The 17,247-nt window shown below is 59.3% G+C and overlaps 2 protein-coding genes across 2 annotated transcripts; both read left to right on the forward strand.

Annotated features, from left to right (window-relative positions):
• Nucleotides 1-9,251: 9,251 nt before the first annotated feature.
• Nucleotides 9,252-10,739, forward strand: BKCO1_10100014 (methyltransferase; the record flags this gene model as incomplete). The annotated part of the gene is made up of 8 exons (XM_020270128.1): nt 9,252-9,274; nt 9,512-9,602; nt 9,662-9,810; nt 9,868-9,886; nt 9,941-9,978; nt 10,034-10,177; nt 10,227-10,652; nt 10,706-10,739. The coding sequence occupies 8 exons, from the start codon at nt 9,252-9,254 to the stop codon at nt 10,737-10,739; spliced, it is 924 nt and encodes a 307-aa protein (XP_020125206.1).
• Nucleotides 10,740-11,894: 1,155 nt separating this feature from the next.
• BKCO1_10100015 (acyl-dehydrogenase) lies at nt 11,895-13,775 on the forward strand (the record flags this gene model as incomplete). Its single annotated transcript, XM_020270129.1, has 4 exons — nt 11,895-11,995; nt 12,217-12,656; nt 12,737-13,163; nt 13,409-13,775. 4 exons carry the CDS (start codon nt 11,895-11,897, stop codon nt 13,773-13,775), a joined length of 1,335 nt encoding a protein of 444 aa, XP_020125205.1.
• Nucleotides 13,776-17,247: the final 3,472 nt, after the last annotated feature.

Consider the following 17,247-nt stretch of genomic DNA (forward strand, 5'->3'; position numbering starts at 1 on the left):
CGCCAGCAGCTGATGGCCAACTCCTTCCGCGGGTCGAAGCAGAGCCTCGTGTTCCGCTGGCATCACTGCGGGACAGAGACCATCCATCCACAGCAAGAAATAGCGAAGTGCCAGTATCATTTGTTCAAGCCGAAACAAATTCGACCGCACGACAAGCCTGTTGCAAGACACCAACCACAAGCGGGAGAAAAATGAAGCACTTAATCCCTAGCGAACGACAAAGAACAACATCCGCTCGCCAGGTAGTAAGATGAGGAAGCGCTGACAATCCGCCCAGATACGCAAATCCCAGCCGTTATCACGCCCCCAGTATTGCGCGTCTGCGTTTTCCACTACAGGAAAGACACGCTCAAACGGGTCTAATCCGTTGCGGCTCTCCTACTACGAACGGGATCGGGTACCGCGAATTAAGGTTTTGTTTCCCCCCCTTCCGCCTGCTTGTTGGGCCGTACCCGCGCGCGCGCGCGCGCGCGCTGGCGCGCTGCTGGCGCCCGCCCTGGTCTGCAATATGCAGGACAAACGTGCGCCCGATGTCGTAATCGCGGCTGGTCGTCGGGCTGCGGGCTGCGGGCTGCGGGCTGCGGGCTGCTTTGGCTAGCGCGCGCCATCATTGTCGATTTAAGGCTCCCTGAGCGAGACTAATGACTCTGTAGTGTGGGGATATCACGGCCAAGCCCCGCGTATTCTTGCTGGTTCGCCGTTACGCGCGTTGTGGGGGCAAGCGGATTTGTCTTTTTTCTTGTCAACTCCACTCGTTTTTAATTGTCTCGCGTGGAAAGAGCGGGAGCGCTAGGTAGGGGAGGGATGTCCGCAATAGTGCCCGAGGAGGGGCGACGGCCCTAACGGCAGGTGGGTTCCGTCTACCGGTGGGCTGGGCCACCCTTGGGTTGTCTTTGCGGGATGTGATTGTTACGCAGCGGAGTAGGCGGAGCATCGTTGCGGTGTGCTTTCTGTCACGGGGGAAATAGACTGTTGTGGCGGTGAGCGCTGGTATGCAAAGGCACAGTATACTTAGAGTTGAGGGGTTCTGAATGCATGGTTTGAACAACTCCGCGGGGCAGTAAAGGAATAGAGAGGGGAGCGAAGGGTGTTGGGTAACACGACGAGGACATCGTGAAGAGTCATGGAGAGAGCCGCAGATGACTTAAACAGTAGAGGTTCTGTAGTCGTTTCACGTGTAGGAACGGCCTGCAAAAGGGTCGCTCGTAGACATGGGATTAACGTGGCTAAAATGTTCAAAGGAGATGTTCAATTCCCATCTATACACGATTGTGGTGTTGTGCCAACGGGGAGCGTTTGCAGAAGTCATGGCCTCAATAGTACGTTTCAATATCCATCATGACATATTCTCAGGTCGCATGCTCAGTATGTGCTTTCCTTCGGCAAGCATCCAAGACCCCGGAGCTTCTTCCGCACCCAACTGAATCACGCAGTGCCCAAGAGCGCCATGCATGCAGCGTGGCGCCGCCCGTCCATCGCTTCGAAGTTCTCCCGCTAGAGTACCTACCTACATGGAAGAGGTTGTATCGTTACAATAATAGATACGAGGAACCAGAGAAGCGCGAGTGGGCCCGTTAAGCCGAGGGACCGAGTCGAGAGAATGGTACGGTCGAGGGGCGGGATGTTGGTGTGCCATGTTACCGGGAAAGAGGCTTGCTTATACGACCAATGGCTTAGCGTTGGACTTTGTTTTTCTCTATGTATGATTCCCGCCAGCTGCCCAATACAACCTACATTAGTGTGATCCGACCTGCGTTGTACCTTACCACTGGTACGCGGACGCAGTCATCACCTTCCCCGCGCTTGTCATAGGCTACCGGAAGCGATGGTGATTGACGGTTCGCCAGAGGGAAGAACGTCTGGATCACCGGGTGCGGCACCAGTGTTTGCTGTAGCGGTTATTGTGATTCCGACGGAGCATCTGATTGGTACACCAGATGATTTATGCATTATTGGACGCCCTGTACCTGAGACTGGATGACTTTGTGAGAGTGAAGTCTTTGCGGGCAGTGTGGGAGCAGTGGTGCCTGGACGTAAGGATCGGCGTGCCTCTGTTTCGGTGAGCTTTTGTCAGTACTGATTGGTCACTAATTCATGCCAGCAGAGTCATTGAATCAGCTCGTAACGCCAGCGCGACTGGTGGAATGATGAAATAGCTCCGTGTGAATACCGGACGAAACTGAGTGCTTTGTCGTTCCCCACATTACTGACGCTTGCTCCGTGGCCCAGCATGCCGCCTCTCACTCAGATATTACAACAGTCGACGAAAAGACTTCCACGTAACCCTCGTATCCGTCTCGAAACCGCTCCCTGGCCAGCCGTCCCGTTGATGGCATGCTGTTGATCTATGTCGCACACACGTCGCCTAATCAATGCATACGATATGAGCATGTGGTTGGAAAGGGTTCAACGTCGTATGGCATGTGGCGCCGATCCCGGACAGCGGACGCCAACGGTCAGCGACCCGGAACCGAGCTTGGCAATGCAACAGTGGTTATTGATTCGCGAGATCGATCGCAGAATACGGTTGAAAGGGCTCCACATTGACGAGCCTGGAGCGCAGAAGAGTGGCTCTAGGTATTGATAAACATATCGAGGCTATAGTGCGGGTCGCTCCGCTATATCATTGATCTTTTGGGATTAGGATTGTTCATACCGCCTGCTTGTCTCTGTCTCTGAGCATTGCCTCGAAGTATACCGGATCGACCCCCGGCACACGAGAGTACAATGACAGCTCAGCGGCAGTAGCCCCTGCAAAACTTTGCCATGACAAGAGCAAACCGTCTCTGGCGCACTGCGTACCAGATTGTTTACCTTTGGCCGGGCGGTGGCAGTACATGAGCCCAAGGTCCTCGCTGCTTTCCGCAAGATTAAGTTGCATAGCTTTGTGGATCACACTAATGCATCGAGTCGTCGGCCACCGTCGTTCATGCACACTAGGTAGCCCTGCCGTTTTGGGGACGACGACACGAGCTGGGGGCTGCGTGTGGGGCATATCCGCGGAAAATTTCATTGAGAAATGATGGTCGGGTCTGGCCAAATCTGATTTTCTGCCCATCGGCAATCCCAATGCCTGCTTCCACGCCTTGCGCACCTTCAATTCGCCGAGCAAGCCGGGCGGTCCGATGTGAGCCAGGGGGGCGTGGCGGAAATAACCCAACGGCTATCATGCCGATTCCGCACAGGGGCCTGGTATCTCGGAGCTTGCTCCAACGAATTATACCGACAATACTCTTTTTTAGCAAGACGCAAGCGGGAAAAAGGTGCGACACGGAGAGAATGCGATTGGTGACGTAGGGAACCATCTATCCGAGAGTCCCGGCCAACATGAGGATGAGAAATCAATCGGTCGTCATCTAAGCCGTCATCTGGACGACGACGTCGTCGGTATGCCTGGTATCGCCACGCAACACGATCAAAGCTTTGGTCCGCGCAACTTTTGTTGGCATAGTACCCGCGCCTGTTCGTACTCGTCAAGACTTCAAATGCCACTCGTTTGGCGTGTCGAATGCTGTGGTACAGAGAGCAACAACCCCGCACGTGGGGTCAAAAGCAGAGATCCGAGAAAAGAAAGGAAAAGAAAAAAAACGGCATGGTTAGCTGACTGCGTTGACTCGGTACGTTCACAAAAACGGCTTTTCCATCTAGTAGTTAGGTAGTATTTTCTTCGTGAGATCCTGTTCCCTGGGGCGATGGGGAAGACGATCGGAATTTGACAAGGAAAGTTCCGTCCATCGCTTGGGGTAAGGATTTCCGGAAACTTGAGGGACTCGACAATGGCTTGATAGGGAAAGCAGAAGTTCAAACAGAGTTTGGCAACGTCAGATGACGAACAGTGAAAGCAAGTCAATCAGCCTCTGAAGCTTGGTGAGCTTGGTTCTGCAGCGTGAGCTGAGCATCATCATCAGAACCCCTGAATCCATACGAATGCGCCATTTTTCCAGGCATCGAGGCCAGCGTGGTTTTCTCTCGGTGAGCGGTCGCGGTATTTTCCAACCGACAAGAGCTGCGACTCTTAAAATATCTGTGTCTTACAAGGTCCACACACTTGTGTTGCTTCAGCAGCAAATGACGAGGGCACGTGCAGCTTACCGTCTTGTGCGATCGTACAGGCGGTGTGCGTGAAGCGTGCGCGGGATGAGGTGAGGTGTTGAACAACAGCCTCCATCACACGTCCGCAGCACCCTCATGACCAGTGGAGGGCGCGAAAAATCTGCCGTGGACAGGGACAAGGCGCTCAACAATACCTGTATGTGTGGAGCCGAGTCGTACGATGCCTTCTTCGCCTCCGGCAGCCGTGAAACTGATTCGAGTCGCCATTGCCTTTTGCGGCCGTTCGACCAGCCTGCCGGTACGCACCGTTACACTCACCGGTGCAGGCTGGGGGGGTGTGGCGGCACAGGCGGGGAAGGCTCCATATGACATGCGGCAAACGACCTGAGGCTGCGGCGAGTCACAAGGCCGGCGAAGTCCGCTCGTTGATCCCACTGCCCTGGGAGCCGGGACGCAACTGCTCGCACCGCATCGTCGAGGCCGAGGAAAAGGGGGAGAGCATAGGCTCGCCTCACTCCTGGCATTGCTGCCGTGCAGCCCATCTCGATCGCAGGCAAACGCGCGGCTTCCGACCGCCATTGGTATGAGGCAGAGCAGACCATCTCGAGCTCTGAGCGGCGAGCACTGGCGCGGAGCTGGAACACCGGAAACGGGGGACATGGCAGCGGTGGATAAAGCAATAGTACGACCCAGATGGCCGGGAATACCAAGAAAGCAAGGTTGAGAAAAGGTCCAAAGGGCGGCTTTATCTGCCGAAGTAGAGCGTATCCCTGCGCAACGGCCTATAATTGGTGGTGAACCCCTAGGGACGAATCGACGGCGAACCCGGTTTGGCGGATGCGCGCTCGATCCGCGGATGCCATCTTCCACTTCCGCGAATCACCAGGGCGGCCGTCCAGGCGCGGGCGCGCCGTCATGTGCCGTCATGTGCGCGCCGGGATGCAGCTATAGCCCCGGCCGCTATACACCTCGCCGGCGACGAGGCGTGCTGACTGAGGATCTGAAAGAGAGGCGGCTGACGGGGGGCGGCGCATCGGTGGCAGGGCAGCGGCGCAGAGAGGGCTGCGCCGCAATGCAAGATGAAGCAACCTACCATGTGCGTGATTGAGTGCTGATCATGCCGGGGAAGGCCACCGCGTGCCTTGGGCAGGCTCCCAATGCGTGGCCATGTCCGGCGGGAGGGCGGGGCGTGGCGCTGGCGCTGGCGGCGGAGGATCTCGCGGACGGTGGGTGAGTCGGAGCTGCGGCAGGCGGCAGGCGGCCAGGAGCAGCGTCCGGACGGTGGATGGAGGAGCGCAAAGACCCAAAGAGGGAGGATTGGGATATAAAAAAAAGCGCCGGGGAAACGAGCGGGAAATATGGTGAGTGCCGATCCGGCGGGCGATCTCGGCTGCTCGCTGTCTCCTGTTCTCTTGACGCGCCTAGGGATCCGCCCGGGCGGTGCGCGGCCGCCGTTGCAGCTGCGGGCGCAGGCCGGGGAGACCTGGAGGCGCGTGGGAGGGCGGCGCGGTGGGCGAGTGCCCGGGTTTTCTCAGCCGGCCAGCAGCGTGGCAGCGGCGGCGGCGGGGGGGGGGGGGGGGGGGGTCGTCCGCCTCACTGCTGCAGCACGGATATGCTCTGGCGGATGGCGGCAGCGGGAACGTGGCAGCGGTTGCACGCTCGCGCGCCAACGGCGAGATCGCGGGGCTTATGTGAGCGGGCAATCTCGTTCGAGCGGGCTCAAGGCCGTGGCAGAGTGCCTTGCATCAAGCATGGCTGCAAGGTCCCAGCAGCTCCGCAAGCCGCCCGGTGCCCTTGCGGGTAGGATCACCGCGCGGAAGCCGTTGGCGCTTCGCTGCAACGGCATGACTTCCGCGGCCCACCGCGTTTCAGGCCTCACGGAGTCCCAGTGCGCCGGTGTGGGAGCCCCATGCGCCCTCGAATCCGCCATACAGAGCCTTCTGCACCCCCGCCTAGCGCGAAGATTGCGGGTCGACGGACAGGGGCGCCAGGCCCGTCGTCTGCGCCCGCCGGCCGCCATCCAGCCGGGCACTGTGCAAGCAAGCGGCGGAGGCGAGGCAGAAGCAGAGACAGCCGCAGCCCGCAGCAGCAGCAGCGGCAGCAGCAGCAGCAGCAGTCGTTGCGGCGCTAGGCGTAGGCGTGGGCGCGAGCATGCATCCTCCGCGTCGGAAGCGAAGTGCTTAAATGAAGCCGGTGCGACACGCGCTCGAAATGAGACCTGTCGCATCCGCGGGCTGGTCGCGGGCTGGTCGCGGGCCGGTCGCGGGCTGGTCGACTATCGCGGTGGCGCCGGCGTGGAGCATGCCTCTCCCCAGGCCTCGGGCTCGTGAGAGAGAGGGCGAACCCCAAGCGCCGCTGTGCTGGGTCGGCTGGCGAGCTAGCTGACGACTGCCAGGACGCCTAAGCGCACCGAATCACCACCACCCCTTGACGCGCGAAGCGGCGAGGAGCCAGCTCCGCGAGCACCGCGGCCTCATGTCCGCCAGTCGTCCTCCTCTCCCGCCCAAAGCGGACCATTGCCCCGAACAAGCGCGTGGTGGAGCTGCTGCACCCGCCTCCGCCGCGCCCGCCTACTGCTAGCGCTCAGCCTGGGGCCAGCCCTCAGCATCATCTCCGCCGCGCAGCAGCAGCAGCAGCAGCGGCGGCGGCATCAGCAGCAGCAGCACCGCCCGCGACAGCAGCAGCTCACCGCCAGCCACCGCCATGGAGTGCAGCAATCTCGCGCGTCCGAGCCCGCAATCTCGCAGCCGCCTGAGCCTGCACCGCCGTTTCAGACAGACTCTCCGCGCCCGCACGTCTTCACGCCGCGACCAAGCCTGGCCCGGGAGGGATCGTTCGCCCGCCGAGTGCGTGCTTCGACGTGCCGCACCGCAGCCGCAGTTGCCGTCGTCAAACCCAGCGCGCCGGCGCCCTTGCAACGGAGCAGGGCGCTCCAAACGGACAAGGCGGGCGGCTTTGGCCGCAGGACGCACTCCCCTCGCGGCGCATCTCGGCGGAATCAGATCAGCGATGACCGTCAGCAGGGCGAGCAGAAGCAACGCGCCTCGACGCTTCGAGCACGCCGTCCTAGCCTGGGTCCTGGCGGGGCGGCTTGCCGCATCCACCGTGGAACCCCGGCCGAGCATCCCCGTCGTCGTTTCTTTTCCGCGAAGAGCCCTCACCAACGCCGCGCGGTGATCGCTGCGGTCCGCCCTGGGAGATTGGTGTCAGCCGTGGCCTGACTCAGTAGCACGCACCCGCCCAAGACCCATCAGGCTGGCGGTCAGCCATGGTTTTGTTTGTCTTTTCGTGCTACGTACAACGGCGGCCTGTCCGTATGCATGTGTTGGCAGATATGAAGCGTCGTGCGCCGCTGAGAGCTGGCGCGCGCCGCCCTCTCCACCCTCGCCATCCGCGGATCTGGATTGAAATCGTTCCAGCGCCCTGGGTCGCACCTGTGCTCCAAGCCGCCAGCGCTCGACGGGCGAGCGAGGTAAGCTTACAGTGCGCCCCTCGCGCGTGCGAAGGGACAGACCACCGCCACGCTGGAGGTCGAGGCCGGTTCGCTTATTAGTATTGGTTGGGGGATGGAGGGCGAGATCAAACTCTTGTCCAGACGTCACCGTTCATCGCACATCCTCTCCAGCGTCCCTGTGCGATGGTTCCGAGCCTTGCCAATACCGAGGAAAGCGACCTCGTATGCGGTCCGGGACCGCCATCACGTTCTTCGCGCGTAGGGGGGGCGGCGGCGGGAACGACGCCACACGTCTGCCTAGCCCGAGCGTGCACACGAAATCTCGACGACGCAAGAGCACGCAGCTGCATGGACGGCACGCGCGTGCGGATGGGGTGGTTTGCTGGCCGGCGGCGTGCTGGGATGGCACGCATGGGCTGTCGGGCCCGGCGAAGAAGCTGCTTCTTCTTCACGGACGAGAGGGGGGGTGCTCCTGGAAGGCAGGACTTGCTGCTGAGGCAGGCCATGACTGGCCGCCACGAGCATGTCGCGCCGTCTAAACATGATACAGGTGGCGGCGTGGGTGGTCGCGCGGGTGCCGTGTCTACCTGTCGCTCGGGTCATGCAGAGAGACAGGCTGAGAAGAGCAGCCGATTGGCGGTGAACGGCTTGCGAGCAACGAATGGTGGCGCCGGGCTGGTGTGGCCTGCCCGACGCAGCGGAGAGCTAAGCGTCGCATCGCAGCGCCGGCGGGGCGGCCGTCGCGTGCCGGCCGCAGAGGCGTGGAGCAAGTCGGGCTGGCAGCTGCGCGGCGCGGCGCGGCGCGGCTTTGGCTTGGACGCGCTCGTTCAGCGGACGGCTGGCTGCGTCGAGGTCGAGCTGCGAGTCGTGGTGGCTGGCAGTCAGTCTCCAGAGGCGTGGGCGCACTACCGCCGCGCCGGGGCTCCTCGCGTTGGCCCACCGACTTTCAATTTGAAGGCCCCCCTGCGGACCCGACGCTCTGGGATTGGGACTCCTCTCGCGCTCGGCCTGGGATTATTGCCCGCCTGGGAAACGCGGCCGCGACGAGGTAAGGAGCATGGGCGGAGCGCCTCTTCATGCCCAGATGCCATGCCCAGCGCGACTCGCAGGCGCCCGCGCCCGGCAGCGCAGCGTACAAGACACGGCAGATGCGGCATGCTGCACTGCAGGGCTATCGAATGACATAACGCATAAAACTCGCACAGGCAAAGCAAGCAAAATAAGGCCCGCGCGGCCAGATGCCCTCGCACGCCCGCTCGTGCACTCGCTTTGTGTGACGCTGCCCGCTGCCCGGTGGTGCCCTGTATAATAGTTAGCCCGCAGCACGACCCTGGCTCCGCGCTGCTTGCTTGCCTGCTGCCCGCCCGCCTGCTTGCTGCTGCTGCTGCTGCTGCTTCCGACCGTCACTACGAACAGGGTGCCGCTGATCAGCCCTTGTCCTGTCCCCAGCGCACCACACGCCGGATCCGCACCAAGCTGCACACCTCAGCGTGTGTGCGCGCGCGCGATAATTACGGAGCGACAGTCAAGTCAAAACTCCTGTCCCTCCCATCCCCACCCCCAGCGCCAGCAGCTTCCTAGCCGCTCCAGCAGCATTGACCGGCCAGCCCGAGCTCTCGGAGCGTTGCATCCAGTCTTATGACCCGGCCCTGCTAACCGCCCTGGCCCCATCGTCCGCTTGACATACCTCGCCCGCCCTCCAGCTTCGCAGCCCGCAACCTCAACCACCCCCCCAAACGTCCCAATGGTCACGATGGCGTCGAACGGGTAAGTCCCAGCCGCTCCCCCTCGCTCCGCAGCAAAGCCCCGTACGTCCACGCCGCTTCGCTCGCGAGCGCTGTTCTCAGTGCTGCTGCTGCCGCCCGCCGCCGGGTGCGAGAGAGGCGCTCCGCCGGCCGGTGCCTGCCCTGCTGCTCAGCCCCCCCGCGTCTGGCTTGCGCAACGAAGCTGCATACCTCTCCCGCCGCCACGACGCATGCCTGAGCTGACTCCATGGCCGCACAGGTTAGTAGTCGCTATTCCGCAGAATTACACGGAAAATGGCCGCCTCTATCACGGTTATCGAAGAGGGATTTACATGTACCCGTGCGACGAGGTAGGTCCCCTCCCCGCCTAGCTACCCCCATTGGCTGGCTCACGTCTCACGATTTGCAGCAAGAAAAGGACCGCATGGACATATTCCACAAGCTGTTCCTCGTGGCCCGCCGCGAATCGCTACACCAGGCGCCGGTGGCGCCCATGTACCAGCCGCGCATTCTCGATCTGGGCTGCGGGACAGGAATCTGGGCGATCGACATGGCCGAGTAAGTCGTCCTGCGTGCCGTCGAGACCCGCATGACGCCCGCTAACGCTCCTCGCAGCAAGTACTTGGATGCCGAAGTGAGCTATGCCGCCGGGTGGCCCGGAGATTTTGTTTGCTGACGTGCGTCAAAGGTGCTCGGTTTGGACCTCGTGAACATCCAGCCTGACAAGTATGCGTGCCCCTTTCGTTCGCTGCGCGCGACCAGAGCTGACATGACGCCCCAGGATTCCGCCCAACCTGCGATTCCGCGTGCCGCGCGACTACGAGAGCCCCTGGTCACTGGGCGAGGATTCCTGGGACCTGATACACCTGCGTCTGGCGGGCGGCAGCGTTTCCAGCTGGCCCGAGCTCTACCAGAAGATATTTTCGTACGTCTGCGTGCCACCGGGCAGGGCGAGCGCGAGCTGACGTGGGCAGACACTTGAAGCCTGGCCAAGGCTGGATCGAGCAGGTCGAAATTGACCTGGAACCGCGCTGCGACGACGGCACGCTACCCCCGAACTCACCGCTGGTGCAATGGTACCAGTACGTGGCGGACGCGACGGAGCGCGCGTCGAGGCCGCTGGCCTACAACCACAACACGAGGCAGATGCTGCAAATGGCGGGGTTCATCGACATCCAGGAGACCATCATCCGCGCGCCGTACAACTCGTGGCCGGCAGACCCGCACCAGAAGGAGATTGGGCGGTGGTACAACCTGGGGATTTGCGAGGGACTGGAGGCGCTCAGCCTGGCGCCCCTGACGCGCATCTACCGGTGGGACGCGGCACAACACGTCAAGCCGCTGGTGGAGCAGGCGATCCGGCAAATACGGACGAAGAAGATTCATGCGTACAACAACATGTGGGTGCATTCCTTGGCTGGTGGGTTGCATGGCTCGGCTGACTTTGCATTAGACATATCTGGACTGCGCGGAGACCTGGACACTGAAACCACACAGCCCGGCATTTTCCGCAGGATTTGACGACCTTATGACGACCGCAGTAGTAATACCTAATGTACTATGCATTACTCCCCCCCTGGGCTTCGGAATGTTTCCAGTCGGACAGAATTGGAGGCGTGGTGGTTGGCAAGCTCCCATTTTCGGCCGAATCGATATTTTAGTTGGCGGGCAGGACAAGGAATGGACGGGATGGACCCTTGCGTGGACTTTCACCAATGGCGAGCTGGGGCGGCGTGTTCCAAGAAAGCACCGGCAGATTCGTATGCGCACGGCAGGCCACCCAATACCACGGCGCACCCTCCATTTTCTCAGCCACCATCTCGCGCGCCCCCACAGCGGCCAGAAGGCAAGGCTCGCACGCTGGTTGGACACGTCTCCTGCTACACTACACCTTCACGCCGGCGGTCTGGAAGTCAAATTTGAAAAAGTAAGAAAAAGAAACTAAAAAAAAAAATTGGCTGCGAGTCTGGTATTTCCATTGGCTGGACTCGGGGTGGGCGGGCGTTCTAGGAGCACGGCGTGGGATCGGTCATCTCCTGCCTCGTAATTTTTCTGTGTTTTGGTGTACAAGAATATTGGATGGACGAGTGCACAGGGTGGGGGCAAATGCGGTGGCGGCGTGTGGATGGTACTATCTTCTTCTTCATCTTCTTCTTCCTCTTCCGGCTTCCTGTTTCTAGATATATCACGGTGTGAGCATTTCCGCGTGGGATCCGTTCTTCATTCTCTCCTATTCTCATTTTTTTTTTCATCTTCTGTCAGCATGGTGGTCAGCAAACCGGGCCAGGGCGGCGAGCTGCCTTTGTTGGACATGACGGGGGTCAAAAGTTGACGAGCGCGCGGAGTCGCGGCGAATTTTAGCGATTTATCGGTTCAGTCTTGTCGATGCTTCCACGGACCTGTGAATCTATGCCACGGCTCTGCGGACTGAGGGATGACGCTTACACATGCCGTAGGGCGTTTGACCCCAGCTTTTGGCGCAGCTGTCTTTCCCGTCGCTAAGCGCTGTTCGCTCAGCCGAGGTCCCCGGCCACAAGCTCCCCCAGACGGAGCCCCGGTCTAGGTATTCTGTCCTGAACAACAGCTCTCTCCTCCACACAACACACACACAAACACCCCCCTCTACCCGAATCCTCGCAAACATGCCTGCCTTGACCAAGATCCTCCGCCCTGCCCTCCGCGCGACCTCCCTCGCCGCTCGCCCCGCCGCTCGTCGCGTTGCAGGCGTGCGCATCGCTCCGCAGTAAGCTTCCCCCAAGCTTTCGCACGCATGTGATTGCCCGGCTTCCCGCACTGCACTGCACTGCACTGCAACAACGCCATCCCAGCCCCCAACGCGCCTTTTCTCTCCGCAGGACAGCGGGAAAACAGCATTCTCCTCCGAAGCGGCAACCACGCAGCAATTTGTCACAAACGAGTTCTTTTTTTTCCTCTTAGCTAACGCCCCGCCGGGGGTGCCGCCAGCAACAATGCACGGAGCATCTCCTCGACGTTACCCCGCCGCCTCGCCGCCGACGCGGTCGACATCACGGACATCCCGCCGACGCCGATAACGCACCTGTCGGAGACGGAGGCGCTGATGGCGGACTCGGTCAGCAAGTTCGCGCACGAGGTGGTGCTGCCGCGGGCGCGCGACATGGACGAGGCCGAGGCGATGGACCCGGCCGTGGTGGAGCAGTGCTTCGAGCAGGGGCTGATGGGCATCGAGATCCCCGAGGAGTACGGCGGCGCCGGCATGAACTTCACGGCGGGCATCGTGGCCATCGAGGAGCTGGCCCGCGTCGACCCGAGCGTGTCGGTCATGGTGGACGTGCACAACACGTTGGTGAACACGGCGATTTTGAAGTATGGGAGCAAGGCGTCGCAGCAGAGGTGGCTGCCGCAGTTGGCGACTGGGACTGTTGGTAGGTTGGACTGCGATTGGGGGGAGTGAGAGAGAGAGAGAAGAGCGCGGATGGTTGACACTGTGTGCGTGTGGTTGTAGGCTCCTTCTGTCTCTCCGAGCCCGTCTCCGGGTCGGACGCGTTCGCGCTCGCGACCAAGGCCGTCAAGACGGACAAGGGCTACCGCATCTCGGGCAGCAAGATGTGGATCACCAACAGCATGGAGGCCGGCTTCTTCATCGTGTTCGCGAACCTCGACCCCAGCAAGGGGTACAAGGGCATCACGGCCTTCATCGTCGAGAGGGAGGACGCCGGCTTCTCCATCGCCAAGAAGGAGAAGAAGCTGGGCATCCGGGCGAGCAGCACGTGCGTCGTCAACTTCGATGACGTCGAGGTGCCGGCGGACCGGCTGCTCGGCAAGGAGGGCGAGGGCTACAAGTACGCCATTGGCCTGCTCAACGAGGGCCGCATTGGCATCGCCGCGCAGATGACTGGGCTGGCCCTCGGAGCGTGGGAAAACGCCGCGAAGTGAGTGGGAAAATTTCCTTGATTCGAATGATCTACGCAGGGCGTTCATTTCGCCCCCACTGCCCATATGTCATTACCATCTTTGCTCTCCAACCCCCTCCCCGCCGCGGCCACACGGAAAACGACAACCGCGGTGTTATGGATTCGTTACTGATTCACGACGGGGGGCAATCCCGGGAATGGCTGGGTCCCCACTGCGGGTACCTGTTTGCCACGGCCCGGAGTTCCTCTCGTTCTTCTTACAGATACGCGTGGAACGATCGCAAGCAGTTCGGGCAGCTCATCGGAGAGTTCCAGGGCATGCAGCACCAGATGGCGCAGGCATACACGGAGATCCAGGCGGCGCGGGCCCTGGTGTTCAACGCGGCCCGCAAGAAGGAGGCGGGCGAGGACTTTGTGCGCGACGCGGCCATGGCCAAGCTGTTCGCGTCGCAGGTCGCCGGCCGCGTGTCGGGCCAGGCGGTCGAGTGGATGGGCGGCATGGGCTTCGTGCGCGAAGGGCTCGCCGAGAAGTACTTCCGCGACAGCAAGATTGGCGCCATCTACGAGGGTACCAGCAATATCCAGCTGACGACGATTGCGAAGTTGTTGCAGAAGGAGTATACGTCGTAGACTTTTTGTGTGTTGGTAGATAGATGGCTACCCATGTAAGACTTCTGACGGGCATTGCGATATCAAGGAGTGGAATAGAGCATCTTTTTCCCACCGGCCATTGTCGTCACCGGATTTTGAACATCAGCATAATCATACCTCGCATGGACAGGTTCAGAAGTATTGCAGACCCGCAATGACCCCATCTTCTCCGTCCGTATCCGTCGGATGCATCCGCCTCTTCTCTTCCATTGAGCCCCCAGAGGCAATAATCCCACTTTTTTTTTTCCAACCCCCATCACCCACTGTGGCAGATGACCATGACGCGCGTGATGGATAATGCAAGATCCTCTCTTTTCTTTCCATGCCCCTTTTCCTTTTCCGCCGCCATTGTTGCCACTGATCAACCGAGGGGGCCAAAAGGCAAAAGCCGTCGACTCGAGACGCGGCAAGTTCGGATCACATGTCAGCGTTGTGTATGCCATTGACGCTTTGATTTCCGCTTTCGGCAAGCGGGATGGACGAGAGAGGAAAGTTGGGAAGTAAGGAAAGGGGAGAGCCGTCGCGCTGAAAAAAAAAAAAAAAACGGACTAATAAGCGTGTGGCTATATTTAAACAACAACAACCTTCCTCTGTCTTCTCAGACATTCGGATAATGCCGTGGCCGGGGGGAGTAATTTTTTCCTATTTGTCTGTCCCCCTCTCCCCCTTTTCTTTTCTCTTGCCCGGATCGTCGGTCACTGTGTTGTGGTGTGCATAAAGATTACACAAAACGGCCTCCGCCGTTCGCCGCCGCCGCCGCCGCCGCCGGTTGGATGGGGGGGAGACTACCGCTAAAGTAAGACAGACACAAGACTATCATCTGGCATATACCGCATGAAAATAGGAATCCCATCGGCGTCTCACCCGGGAGCCCGGTTTTTTTTGTGTGTGCTTCTTCGCCCCCTGCCCTGCCTTGCCCTGCCCTGCGGCGCTAAATCGCACACCAACCAACTCGACGCTGTTCGTCAATGCTTTCGCGCCACGTTCGAACCCTTTGTTCATGCGTGCTCACTCCCCCGTCTGGTGGATCGCTTGTTCCTTGCTAGCCAGGCACGCGGCGGCGCCGTGTTATTATGCGACGCCACCACACGCGCACAGGGACGACTGTTTGCGGAGATGCCGAAGTTTTTTTTTTTTTTTTTGACGTTCTTCTTTCCCGACGTTTTTGGGTTGCTTTGCTGTCCGCCCCGTTGGTGTGGCGGGTGAGACCGAATGGGGGGAAGGTTTGTCGACAGTTGCGGGTTTCGTGGTGTTTTTGATGTCGTACGAAATGGCATTTCCCACGCGGCAGTACGTTTAATGCATTTCGATATGGACGAGTGGCGACGGCAGAGCCCGGTGAAAGTAGGATGGTGCCTGGTAGTAGGAGACCACCCTGGGAAGGGCTGCACATGCTCCTAAGTAGTGAGCATTGCAACAGCGAGGAACACATGTAATACTAGTGTTGTTGAACAACCCGCTTGCGTATTCTTCGCTGGTGCAAATTTCCAAGTCAGTACCCCTAGTCGTTCGGCTATTAGGCGCTCGTCATTATAGACCATGCATGCCCAGCTTGACCAACGTCTCTCGTATATTCTTTGTTGTTGTTGAGTATACTTGCATGATCGTATATTGAGTCGAAAGGTCTAGAGCTGGCTTTAATGTATGGCCGGAATCTGGCTTGACCGAGGAGCTCGGAAGTGCTTCTACCCTGTGCTGTCGTACAAGCGAGACTAGCGATATGTACATACGTACATGAAGCTATGGCCGCGCCGTCTTGTCGCCAGAGGTATGCAGCATTGGGCAATGGTCCGGGCCAGCAATGTATTGTGGAGGGCCGGGCTTTGTCTGGGGGTACCTCCGGGATATGAAGTTAAAAGAAACTACCACTTCACAAGTGCAGCATCGGTATAAATGAATAGACTCGGCTTATAGTATTATTGAGTGCTACGTGTATTGGCAGCTGAATAGAATCACACCTGAGAATAGGTTGATAAACGACAGTGATCTACTGACTTGAGAAGTGGAACAGTGTGCAGAAAGACACCGACAGTGAGGAGAACACATGGATCTGAAGACAGCGAAACAGGGCCATGATCCGTAAGAGTGGGGGTTTCCTTTTGTTGTAAATGGAGGACGAGTGAAGTCGATTATGATATACTACCTCGTACAATACCGTCCATGGAGATGAGCGCCCCGATCACCATTGAACAGCTCCTCTCGGAATTCTATCGACAAGGTGGGACACAGTATGCATGGCATTACATTACTCCTCTGTCACCAAGCACGTCTCTCACAATCCATTAAGAAGTGAAAATACAGCCGGCAAGCATAGAATACGCCGAAATCGCGAAGTGCATCAACCAACCACTAAGCGCCAAGAAGAAAACAAGACCAAAAACAAAGCGTTTTTGAGACCATATCTTTTCTCTCTCTCTCTAAAGTTTGCATACCCGTCATCCACAACCAAAAGCCGCGGCAACCCTGCCCCCACACTCTCAGTCAGCCGCGCGTCTACTGCACGTTAATTGTATCACACCACTCACTCCGCCTCTCGCCTCTTCCATTTCGCCCTCCCGGCCGCGCTGTCTTGATCGATCGCGATCTCCCACGCCTACATTGCTCCACTCGAACAAGCCTGTGTCTTCGCTCGTTCGGGGGGTCTCCGCGCACATGCAACAACCCGGAAGAAGAAGAGGAGAGAGAGAAAGAGAGAACAAAAGAAAGAAAGAGAAGAAAGCCCCCTCCCCCCGTGATCGAAGAGTCATTCCTTCTTCCGCGCGCGCGTTCATCATGTACGCTCAGCAGGGCCGTTCCCTGTCCGCCGCGTGCGTACGTGCGCGCGCGTGCGCGGGTGCGTGCATGCTTGCATGGCGTGTGGGATGCGCAGGGAGAGAGTAGTGTCGCCTTCCCAACAAACGACAGAGCTCGTGCATATATGGCCAAATGCAGAGTATATGAAGTTTTTTCCAGGGAAGGCCATGGACCGGGGGGTGAAAGATGAGCCGGGTGGGTGGAGAAAGGACTTGTTACACTGAAGCATGGATATCAGACCCACAATGACTAATCAGTGGGGAAGGGAAGAGGGCGAAAAAAAAAACAAGGGGAAGGAAAAGAGGAAGAGAAGTTCATGGGCAATCGTCTTCTCCGTCCCCGTTGCGTTTCTTGTCAACTATCACTTTCTTCCTCTCCCCTCTCTCCTGGGCCAATGGCTCGGCTCGCTGTGTTCTGTCACAATCCACAGATCAACACACCCAGTAAGTAAGCGACGCGAATCATCGATCGACGGCAAGACGAGCAGATAGGCGAAAAAAGAAACGAACAAACAAGAAAAATGCGTCGCCAAACAAGCGAGTCCCTTGAAGCGACGTTAAGGATCCGCGGCCCGGCAGGGAAGGGGAAAAAGAAGGCACAGACGAAAAAGAGGCTTCACCCCGTCTCACGGTCCCAATGCGTAGAGACCAAGACGACA

The sequence above is a fragment of the Diplodia corticola genome (assembly GCF_001883845.1).
Source record: "Diplodia corticola strain CBS 112549 chromosome Unknown scaffold101, whole genome shotgun sequence".
Lineage (NCBI taxonomy): Eukaryota > Fungi > Ascomycota > Dothideomycetes > Botryosphaeriales > Botryosphaeriaceae > Diplodia > Diplodia corticola.